At 45.9% G+C, this 12,350-nt stretch overlaps 1 protein-coding gene across 4 annotated transcripts in view; it reads right to left on the minus strand.

Moving 5' to 3' along the window:
* LOC118367629 (triple functional domain protein-like) overlaps window positions 1-12,350 on the minus strand; it is a 146,554-nt gene that overhangs the window by 51,504 nt on the left and 82,700 nt on the right. For all 4 annotated transcript variants that reach the window (XM_052494470.1, XM_052494471.1, XM_052494472.1 and 1 more), the window contains 9 exons: window positions 8,380-8,575; window positions 7,252-7,418; window positions 5,797-5,916; window positions 4,748-4,939; window positions 4,251-4,515; window positions 3,903-4,018; window positions 2,856-2,978; window positions 1,978-2,175; window positions 1,599-1,714 (listed from right to left, as the gene is read on the minus strand). In XM_052494470.1, coding sequence (XP_052350430.1) covers window positions 1,599-1,714; window positions 1,978-2,175; window positions 2,856-2,978; window positions 3,903-4,018; window positions 4,251-4,515; window positions 4,748-4,939; window positions 5,797-5,916; window positions 7,252-7,418; window positions 8,380-8,575 — 1,493 coding nt within the window. The remainder of the gene's footprint in view (window positions 1-1,598; window positions 1,715-1,977; window positions 2,176-2,855; window positions 2,979-3,902; window positions 4,019-4,250; window positions 4,516-4,747; window positions 4,940-5,796; window positions 5,917-7,251; window positions 7,419-8,379; window positions 8,576-12,350) is intronic.

Genomic DNA, 12,350 nt, shown 5'->3' on the forward strand with positions numbered 1-12,350 from the left:
CCAAACTCTGTAACCACTGTGTATGTGAATGTGTTAATAACAATGATGCTTCTCCACCATACTGTGTAACCACTGTGTATGTGAATGTGTTAATAACAATGATGCTTCTTCACCAAACTGTGTAACCACTGTGTATGTGAATGTGTAAATAACAATGATGCTTCTCCACCAAACTGTGTAACCACTGTGTATGTGAATGTGTTAATAACAGTGATGCTTCTCCACCACACTGTGTAACCACTGTGTATGTGAATGTGTTAATAACAATGATGGTTCTCCACCAAACTGTGTAACCACTGTGTATGTGAATGTGTTAATAACAGTGATGCTTCTCCACCAAACTGTGTAACCACTGTGTATGTGATAATAACAATGATGCTTCTCCACCAAACTGTGTAACCACTGTGTATGTGAATGTGTTAATAACAATGATGCTTCTCCACCACACTGTGTAACCACTGTGTATGTGAATGTGTTAATAACAATGATGCTTCTCCACCACACTGTGTAACCACTGTGTATGTGAATGTGTTAATAACAATGATGCTTCTCCACCACACTGTGTAACCACTGTGTATGTGAATGTGTTAATAACAATGATGCTTCTCCACCACACTGTGTAACCACTGTGTATGTGAATGTGTTAATAACAATGATGCTTCTCCACCACACTGTGTAACCACTGTGTATGTGAATGTGTTAATAACAATGATGCTTCTCCACCACACTGTGTAACCACTGTGTATGTGAATGTGTTAATAACAATGATGCTTCTCCACCACACTGTGTAACCACTGTGTATGTGAATGTGTTAATAACAATGATGCTTCTTCACCAAACTGTGTAACCACTGTGTATGTGAATGTGTTAATAACAATGATGCTTCTCCACCACACTGTGTAACCACTGTGTATGTGAATGTGTTAATAACAATGATGCTTCTCCACCAAACTGTGTAACCACTGTGTATGTGAATGTGTTAATAACAATGATGCTTCTCCACCACACTGTGTAACCACTGTGTATGTGAATGTGTTAATAACAGTGATGCTTCTCCACCACACTGTGTAACCACTGTGCATGTGAATGTGTTAATAACAATGATGCTTCTCCACCACACTGTGTAACCACTGTGTATGTGAATGTGTTAATAACAATGATGCTTCTCCACCACACTGTGTAACCACTGTGTATGTGAATGTGTTAATAACAATGATGCTTCTCCACCACACTGTGTAACCACTGTGTATGTGAATGTGTTAATAACAATGATGCTTCTCCACCACACTGTGTAACCACTGTGTATGTGAATGTGTTAATAACAATGATGCTTCTCCACCAAACTGTGTAACCACTGTGTATGTGAATGTGTTAATAACAATGATGCTTCTCCACCACACTGTGTAACCACTGTGTATGTGAATGTGTTAATAACAATGATGCTTCTCCACCAAACTGTGTAACCACTGTGTATGTGAATGTGTTAATATCAATGATGCTTCTCCACCATACTGTGTAACCACTGTGTATGTGAATGAGTTAATAACAATGATGCTTCTCCACCACACTGTGTAACCACTGTGTATGTGAATGCTTACTCTTTCCTCCTGGCAGACTTCCTCTTCTCCTCATTGAGTTCGTGGGCAGCATCCCTCAGCTTGACCTCTGACCCTGGGACGCTGGCGGGGATGATGTCCAGCTGCAGCCCTTTACTCTGTAGGACAGACAGGGGACTTTACGAGGCACCGCCGAGGGGACACGGGCACAGACACACAGATACAGACTCACGCATAGACACAGAGACACACACTCTCACACATGAGCGTGAGCACGCAAATACACACACACACACACTTTTCAAATCCCACCTTTCATCTGTTTCACACACACACACAACCTCCCCCCTCCCACACATACACCATCTTTCATCTCAACCCTCCACTCCAACATTCCCCCACCCTGTCCTCCAGTACTCACGGCCTTGTTGGAGTCAGAGGATACGATGCCCAGTGCTTTCTCCAGACAGGACCGGTACTTGTCCATGCGGAGGGAGAAGTCTCTGTAGCGCTTGTCCACAGAGGTGACCCATTTCTTTATCTCCAGCGCATGGGCGTGCCCTTTGTCACAAAAGCCATCTGCCAGCTGGATCAACAGTTTCACCCTCTCTTTGGTTTGCTGTCAATACAAAGAAAGAGACAGAGAGTGAAAGAGAGAACGAACGGGGGCCGCGGAGTGTTTGTGTGTGTGCGCGCGTGCCTGTGTTTGTGTGCGTGTCAACCATGGGAGCCAAATCCACTGTGCCAGGGGTTCATGACTACAATAAAGATTTCTGCCACACAATAACTCAGGAGGCCAGAACATCAGGGACAATAGGCTGCCCTGTGACTGGGCCTCATAGATACAGCATCATAATACCTAGCACAGGGCCACAAACAGGGCAGGGCAGCAAAACACACTACCTGGTAGCGTCCCAAATGGCACCCTACTCCCGAATATAGTGCACTACTTTTGACCAGGGTCCATGGGACTCTGGTCAAATTTAGTAGGTAGGGAAGAGGGTGCCATTTGGGACACTTCCACGCAGATGGCCAGTACCCTGCACAATCTAAACAGATCCCAGACAGCCCTACACGGTGTATGTATGGGACAGGTTCACTGACACTAGTCCCTTTACATCTCAACACACTGGCTAAGGTTCTTACAGGCATCACAATCTAAACAACCCATACAGTCTGATTCAGAACTACAATGGTCAGTGTCTGTTATAGAAAATACATAGATACATCCAGTAGATGCCATTTGATTGAGTAAGGTGGTGTTTGATAGTGTTGGACACTGCTGGAAGGGACCTTCACCTTGGCTGTGATCTGGAAGTCTTCGTGCTCCTTCAGTAGCTCCTGTGTGTGGTGGATACTGGATCCGGTGGAGGTGTGGGTCGACAGGTAGAACTCTCCCGTGTCGTGGATCCACTCCAAAGCCTGTGGACCAATCGCAACGAGACGAGGTCCAGATCACTTATCTGTCATCACACTAATGTTTTATTCCTATTCCCTATTCTGCCTTTGAGGAAGTGTGCATTTGTTCACGCCCCCTCATGGACATAAAGCTAGAATCTTTCATTGAAACAATATCAAAGAGGACTCCCTGCCCCTGTTTTGCTAACCAACTGAGGGATGAGACTAGAGAAATGTAACCACTCTCAAATTCGTAGACAGAGCTATGGATGCAGGGACTGACATATAGTTTTAACCATGTTGTTAGGCTATACAGTGTTTGTTTACAAACATTACAACAAAACAAGCTTATATTGTGGGCTCCTCACACCATTCTATACATTTGACATCTACGAGGGGATAGGAAGATGCACTCTTCACTGCTGCCTCTCCAGACCAGTGTAATGCTAACACCAGCCCACATGGGGGAGCAAACAGTCTCCAATTGAGATATACTTCAGCCTGCTCTGCTGCACACATTCGGTCCGTCAATCAGCACTGACTAAATGAGAGGAGAAGTTTTGGAGAGACTGAGGAGAAGAAAGACACTGTACTACAATAAGCCAGTGTTAAAATGTAGGGCATGTAATTACAGCTGTGGTAACACTACCGCTGTGCTGTTACCAGTCTACCTCATTCCCAATTCCTCTCCAAAAACATCACTGAATGGGAACCAAACCTGATTTGGAGGCTTTGGTTTGGTCAGCCCCTGGTCAAAACATTAGTCTAACCGGTGCTTAGTTGAGCAGTTTGCACAGGGTTCAAAATGGTTGTATGGCATAGTATGACCGGACATATTGTTTTATGTTCTGCTTTTATAGCTTGTGTTGACTCTGTCTATGTGACCGTGTTGTTGTAGTCATGAATGTTACTGTTCTGGTATTGTTCTCCTTGAGGAGCAGCACTGACCTGCTTGGCACTGCGTTCAAACACCACATACTGCTGACACTGGTCCAGTCTCCTCTTCCTCATTGTCCAGAAGTGCAGCACCCGGTTCTCTCTCTGGAGCAGCTCATTCAAGATGTCTGACAAAACCACAAGAGACACGTTATCATTTAAACCATGGCTATGTCACAAAAGGCAAGCTAGTCCTACAGTCTACTACTAAAGCACTTAAGTCGTGCACTATAGAGGGAATAAGGGGCTATTTGGGACACATCCCATCTGTCTAAAAGAAGAGGGCACCTGAAAGGAACACCAATAGTAAAGAACGATCTAAGTTGTATTTGATTGGGAAGGAAAAAAAGAGGCACTTACTTTTGACCTGTGTTTCAGGAGCCTTGACGTGAGACAGCATCCCTGGCATGTTGACACTGTTTCTGTGCAGGTACTTCAGGAAGACGTCCGCGTTTCGCCTTGCTAGTGTACAAGCCTTGAGGAAGGCCTCCTTCTGCTCCAGGTGTTTGCTGATCATGGGTGTGACATGGTCTGACTCACTGTTAGGGCCCAGTTTATCAGCTCCCCCACACCAGTCCTCCTCACGCTTATACTCCTGCTCCAGGCTCTCCAGCACACTGCACACCTACAGAGCAGCACACAGCACAGGTCAAAACTACACTACCCACAATGCACCACAGAGCCCACGCTAACTACATGAACGCAAATACACGGAAAACTGCAGTGTAATATACCATATTATACCACCTTATCTAGAGTGGTTAATATACCCTAATCGGGGCCTTGTTACTGGGCTAGGGGCCAATGGGCCTCCTCTGGCGGGTTGCCATGGAAACAGTTAGCGATGTCCCACCCACCTGCTCGGAAGTCTTGTAGAAGGCTACAGAGGCGTTGACCAGTTTGAGCCGGTCCTCCATCTTGAGCATGAGCTGCTGCCAGTGGTCGGCCACCTTCTCTGCACAGTCCCGGATCATGTCCATGTCGTAGTGGTTGGCTTGGAGTAGGGCCTCAGCCTTCTGCTGCACCTGCAATGCACTCTGGTGGGTTTTCTGCGGAGAGCGAGAGAGAGAGAGAGAGAGAGAGAGGGAGGGAGGTGATTAATAAAAGTGTTTCCACTTCATATATATTGTTCACATTAACATCTTCAAATTTTCACCAGAACACGGAGGATTGTGATTGGAGGCTACGGCTACAGGAAAGGAGTCTGTGTTATTCACCATGTGAGTCTTCTACCTGGCTTCTGCTACCATGACTGTTAACGTACCACAGCATTAGACAATATCATTACAATCCCATAATCAAATCGATCGAGTAACTGGGACTAATAATCTTTTTTTCCTCTCCTTCCACAGTGAGTAGATGACTCCAGAAACCTGCCTGCATAATCTCAGCCCTGCAGAATGTAGTCCTTTATACAGTACGGCTGCATTTAAAATGAGCCCTGCTCAGAAGAGTTCAACGGAAATGTTCTGGGGTGAAAACAGGGGCCTGTTTCTGGTGAAAGACAGAGAAGGGGGTGATTTATGATGAATACAGGATGAAAAGAGGAGTGGGGGAGGTTTGGGTTTTTACTGAGCTGTGTAGGAGGAAGGTAGAAGGAAGGAAAAGAGGAAGAGGAGAATGAGAGAGAAAGAGGAGAGGAGAGGAGTACGAGGGGGATGGAGATGAGGAAAATAATACGAATTTGCTGGTGTTTATATCTGTCCTATTTCACACATGTGTGTATTAATATGCATGTGTGAAACGGAAGTGTGTTTTTTACATATCCTACTCACCCTGAGACGTCCTCGGAAAGTGGGGTCACGGGTAGGGTCACCGAGAGGAGGAAAAGAGGAGGAGGAAGAGAAGGAGTGGAGAGGGATGGAGAAAAAGAGGAATACATGAGAGAGATGGAACAGAGAGTTACCTCTATGGCATGTTGGAATTGCTCGTGTTCCTTCTGTAGCTGTTCTGCCTCCTGTAGAGAGCTGGCTGTGATCAGACCTGCATTCAGCATGGACTCTCCATTACGGATCCAACCCAGCACCTGAAACACACACACACACACACACACACACACACACACACACACACACACACACACACACACACACACACACACACACACACACACACACACACACACACACACACACACACACACACACACACACACACACACACACACACACACACACACACACACACACACAGGAGAGAAACAGTAATGGGTCAGACTAAGATAAACAGTCACACACACAGCACCTACATTAACCGCAGACACGTTGATAATGGACGTGGTAATAAAGACTCATCATCACAGATAAGCACAACCTCCAGTATACAACCCACCATGTTGTCACCACCCTGACACACACACACACACAAGGGTATACACCAAGCGTCAGGCAAGGTCAAGTCAGCTGTGACACGTCAACCACGACCCTTTCGTCTCCCCACCTCTCCCCCTCCCACCCTCCTCTTTGTCCACACAGGGACGGCCTGCCAAAGGCCCCAGGGAGGATTCCACACCGTCTCCTCCTCCGGGCTCCGCTCTGAGTCAGCACTGCTCACCTGCTGTGTATCTGACACATGCTCTGTGCTATCACTGCTGCCAAACTCCTAGCTCAGCATAGCGGCTGTGTGAGGGAAGAGGCTAAACGCTGCTCAGTGAGTAACAGACAGACAGAACTACTACTGCTGTATTCTTCCTGGCCTGCTCTCTCAGCTTATAGCCACAACATAGGCCTCTCTTCCCTTCCAGGACACAAGTAATCTCTCGCTCTACAACGATGACCGAATGAGGAAAATGAAATAAATGAATAAACAGAATAAGATTAACAGATGATGCTCCTGCTGGCCTAGTTTCTCTTTAACTCATTTTTGGGCCGTTGGTCATCTCTAAAGGACTGCTCTACTTTCCCAGCACACATTGCAGTGTTTCAGTCTTAGGAGAGAGTGAGAAAGAGAGCGAGAGAGAGAGAGGGGGAGAGAGAGAGAGAGAGAGAGAGAGAGAGAGAGAGAGAGAGAGAGAGGAGAGAGAGAGAGAGAGAGAGAGAGAGGGGGAGAGAGAGAGAGAGAGAGAGAGAGAGAGAGAGAGAGAGAGAGAGAGAGAGAGAGAGAGAGAGAGAGAGAGAGAGAGAGAACAAAAGAGAGAGAGAGAGAGAGAGAGAGAGAGAGAGAGAGAGAGAGCGAGAGAGAGAGAGAGAGAGAGAGAGAGGGAGAGAGAGAGAGAGAGAGAGAGAGAGAGAGAGAGAGAGAGAGAGAGAGAGAGAGAGAGAGAGAGAGAGAGAGAGAGAGAGAGAGAGAGAACAAAAGTAGGAGAGAGAGAGAACCCACAAGTAGAAGAGGGAGACAGAGAGAGAGAATGAAGTGTGTTTACCTGTTTGACCTCGGCCTGAAGGTGGCGTAGCTGGACACACTGTTCCAGGTGCCTCCTGTGCTGCTCGGCCGCCACGTCCAGCTCCTGCTGTTTCTCATGGAGGAACTCCAGTAGGTCCTGAACACGTGTAGCCATGTCCACATCCCTGTCACACAGCAACTCCACACCTGGAGGGTGACAGAGAGAAAGAGAGCGAGAAGGAAGGAGAGGGAGAGAGCTCATCAGCTACTGTAGCAAATCCTGAAAACAACACAAAGAACAAGAGCCATTATGCAACCCAAACCTAACAAAAATATTAAAAGAGAGAAGCAAGGTCTCTCTCTCTCTCTCCTCATACAAAACAATCAGTCTCGACTACATGTAAAAGATTGACAGTTAGGTAAGCATACAGACATACATCAGTAGCTCCGTATGGCCAGACAGTCAGACACACAGGAACAAATCTGACATTAACATTATATTACTTACATTTCACTCCTGTGTTCCAGACCTGCATTGGGCTGCTGGAGTACAGAGCATGTCTGTCATGGAAGCACTGTGTCTGTCTGTCTCTTTGGTGTCCAGGAGAGAACTGCTCTGGGATGCATTCCGATTATGCAAAATCTCCTCTGTGTATGTCGTCATTGACGTGTGTGTGTGTGTGTGTGTGTGTGTTGTGTGTGTGTGTGTGTGTGTGTGTGTGTGTGTGTGTGTGTGTGTGTGTGTGTGTGTGTGTGTGTGTGTGTGTGTGTGTGTGTGTGTGTGTGTGTGTGTGTGTGTGTGTGTGTGTGTGTGTGTGTGTGTGTGTGTCAATGCAGCCTGTCGTCCTGCAGTACTGCCTAGTGGTTTTACTCAGCGACATGAGTTCATAGGATTACAGTGAAATCTGCTCATCTGGCCTTGGCCTACTGCCGCTACTGTGCTGAGCTCTCCAGTGCCCGATAGCTGGGTTAAACAGCCCTCCCCAGTCCTCCCTTCTCCCTATCACCTCACCCACAACGCTGAGCTGACCCGGCCTGGCTTACAGCTCATCTGCCCTGGCAGCAGCAGCAGCGCTTTGGCCCATCCGATGTGTCAGTGTGTGTGAGTGTACGGCAGAAAATAAAATGTTTGTGTGCATCCGTCCGTGTGTGTTTCTCCACTACTCACCGCTGGCCTGGACCTCTGTAACGTACTGCAGCAGCTCCTGTCCCTGGTGGATGACGTCGAAGGTCAGGTTGTTCATGGTGAGGGCCTTGTCAGCATGGTGCTGGAGCCTCTGCTCTGCCAACGTCAGGTCCTCTGTATCAAACTCACCCATCTGCTGGGACAGCTCCTCATTCCACGACTCCAGGTCTGAGATGATCTGGGAGTGTGTGAGGGAAGGATAAGGGCTAACACTTCATTTGGATAGTCCTCGATAGAGGATCTATAGATACTCAAACTGTCAACTGCAGCCACAAACTATCAACTGCATTAGGTATTTGTTGGTATTTGTTGTGGTATTGTTAGATATTACTCGTTAGATATTGCTGCACTGTCAGAACTAGAAGCACAAGCATTTCGCTACACTCACAATAACATCTGCTAACCATGTGTATGAGACCAATAATATTTGATTTGATTTGAACAACAAACTATCTACTGCAATGGAAGGGTAGAAATAGACATAGAAACACAATGATCACAGGGATCACTGTGAGTTAGTTTGAAATAAAGGTCACTGCTAGTGACATAACACGTACAGCACAAACATATGTACAAACACACACAAATGATCATTCCAACCCTCTAGGTGGAATATGACCTGAGAGGGGTGGAATCGGCGTCAGAATGAAAGGATTTGTAATGATATCAAAACACCAGCCAAACTGATCTTAGAGACAGTAGCTAAGTGTTTACTTTTCCCTAGAATGATACACTTCTCCCTTGGTTATAGAGGGACTACCCAGACTAGCTGGCATGACTGTAGGCAACATTGTAGATCGTCTGCCTGTGATGTTAGCACTTGTTAAAGGACCCACCCACGCACACTTGCTGAAGGAGGGTGAATCATGACGCCCATCCACTCTGGCACGGTGATGGGTACTCTGTCAGTCTTTTCTCTGTGATGCCAGCTTGGGCTGGGCCTGACTGGGCTTACCTCACCTAATCCACAGCACTGCTTCACTGTTGCCCTCCATATTCATTGGAATTAAGTAAAAATCAATCAATCAATCAATGTAGTGACCAAGGACCAAGAGGGTGGATGCCGGGTGGTGATTATTTTTGTTGCCAAACCTATCCGAAATATCATGGCTGCTCACAATGACTAGCTTACCATTTCAATTTGTCTTTATATAATACAAATCCATTCTCTGTTTTACAGAATTTCTTTCCTGATGCTTCAGAGAGAGACAGGCTTGCACTAGTCTCCATTCCACACATGGATCACAATCCCATTCAGCTGCTGCTCAGCCACATACTGAAGAGCTAAATGTAAAGAATGTGTCCGAGGGAAATTCAAGGCATCCAGAGTGATGGTCGTCGAGGGGAAACTTGTACGGGTCATGAACTAAAGCGATGGCTGACGTAGTAAAAAAGAAATGACTGGGAGGAAATTGAGAGGCTCATACAGCTGCCTGCATCCATTCACATTAGCAGTGATGTCAAATCTCAAGGCTTCTGACAATGAAGAAGAGAAGAGGAGTCAGAAAAGGAATGGGAGAATGAGATGGTTCTGAGTCAGGAACGGGAGAATGAGATGGTTCTGAGTCAGGAACGGGAGAATGAGATGGTTCTGAGTCAGGAACGGGAGAATGAGATGGTTCTGAGTCAGGAACGGGAGAATGAGATGGTTCTGAGTCAGGAACGGGAGAATGAGATGGTTCTGAGTCAGGAACGGGAGAATGAGATGGTTCTGAGTCAGGAACGGGAGAATGAGATGGTTCTGAGTCAGGAACGGGAGAATGAGAGGGTTCTGAGTCAGGAACGGGAGAATGAGAGGGTTCTGAGTCAGGAACGGGAGAATGAGATGGTTCTGAGTCAGGAACGGGAGAATGAGATGGTTCTGAGTCAGGAACGGGAGAATGAGATGGTTCTGAGTCAGGAACGGGAGAATGAGATGGTTCTGAGTCAGGAACGGGAGAATGAGATGGTTCTGAGTCAGGAACGGGAGGGAGAATGAGATCAGGAACGGGAGAATGACAGTTCTGAGTCAGGAACGGGAGAATGAGGTTCTGAGTCAGGAACGGGAGAATGAGATGGTTCTGAGTCAGGAACGGGAGAATGAGATGGTTCTGAGTCAGGAACGGGAGAATGAGAGGGTTCTGAGTCAGGAACGGGAGAATGAGAGGGTTCTGAGTCAGGAACGGGAGAATGAGATGGTTCTGAGTCAGGAACGGGAGAATGAGAGGGTTCTGAGTCAGGAACGGGAGAATGAGAGGGTTCTGAGTCAGGAACGGGAGAATGAGAGGGTTCCGAGGCAGGAATGGGAGAATGAGATGGTTCTGAGTCAGGAACGGGAGAATGAGAGGGTTCTGAGTCAGGAACGGGAGAATGAGAGGGTTCTGAGTCAGGAACGGGAGAATGAGAGGGTTCTGAGTCAGGAACGGGAGAATGAGAGGGTTCTGAGTCAGGAACGGGAGAATGAGAGGGTTCCGAGGCAGGAATGGGAGAATGAGAGGGTTCCAAGTCAGGAATGGGAAAATGCTAAATTCAAAACCGCAGTACTGCGAATCAAATAATTATTGATTCTCTCCACTGGGCCATTTAATTTCCTCCGGATGGCCCTCTGCACCCTCTGTTCTGCTCCTCAGGTACTGTAGTGTATTATCTAGTACTGTGTTATCTAGTATTGTACTGTACGATCTAATACTGTACTGTACTGAACTGTATTATCTAGTACTGTACTGTACTGTATTATCTAGTACTGTACTGTACTGAACTGTATTATCTAGTACCGTACTGTACTGTATTATCTAGTACTGTACGATCTACTACTGTACTGTACTGTACTGTACTGTACTGTATTATCTAGTACTGTACTGTATTAACCAGTACTGTACTGTATTATTTAGTACTGTACTGTACTGTCCTCTGGAGGTGAACATGTGAGTGAGGAGGTGGAGGGGAGGGTTCCATGTGGTAAGGGCTATAGGTCTAGCTCTAACTCACTGAGCGTATGGCTGCTTCATGGAAGGGCTACAGGGGGCTTAGTAGTTACACTCTCACTGTTAATGTACAAGTCAGAGACTATAATGAGGTAGTAATTAACCACAAACTCCTTTCAGCTGTGATCCATATCCATCGCTGATCACTGTTTAAGATCTTAACCTGGAGATAATGTAACAGCAAAGCAAGCCTTCATCACCTCGCCTAAGTGATCTGATGACTGGATCAACATAGTATGATAATAGTTTTTAACATAAACAAAACATAGACCTGTGGAGATATAGGATGTGGATTGTTGGCTTCTCATGATTATCATCATGCAATAGTAGTTCCTTGGCAGAAGTATTTTCTGTCTATCTTTGAGATGGTTTATGATTGAAACATGTGACAGAGCTCTATAGTAAGCAACCTGTACGGTCATACTTGTCGATCAAACAAATATGTTTGTAAGTTCATAATCCAAGAAGCTGTAATACTGAGATCTACACCACCTCAGTCAATAACAGAACAGTTCTTCTTTAGCTTTTACAATATAAGAGAGTCATGGCTGCTACCACAGACAGATACAAACACCATTCATTATACAGCACTTCTGAGGTTGAGAACAGCCAACAAAGGTCTGATGAAACCCCAGTAAAACACTGCTTTAAGATTTGAGAAAGAAGTCTAACAAAAGGTCATGTCAGCATTGTAATGTACAGGTAATCATTGCTCTGTGGACACAAAGTATTCAGCAAGCATATAATCTAACAACCACATGTACATACAGCATCAAAAGACATCTATGATTCCAACATTATTTCTCCTCAATTCTGCTCAAAAACTAGTGATGGGGAAATTCGATACAGTTATATATCGGTTTATTATTTTTGACAATATATTGTATCGTGTCGTTTTGACAATATTATTTTTGTGCTAGTTGGATGTACCTGCACCAAATCTCCAGTATTTTCCTTCATACCTTGTTCTCCATCTTCTTTTTAAATTGG

Source organism: Oncorhynchus keta, chromosome 34 (assembly GCF_023373465.1).
Source record: "Oncorhynchus keta strain PuntledgeMale-10-30-2019 chromosome 34, Oket_V2, whole genome shotgun sequence".
Taxonomy (NCBI): domain Eukaryota; kingdom Metazoa; phylum Chordata; class Actinopteri; order Salmoniformes; family Salmonidae; genus Oncorhynchus; species Oncorhynchus keta.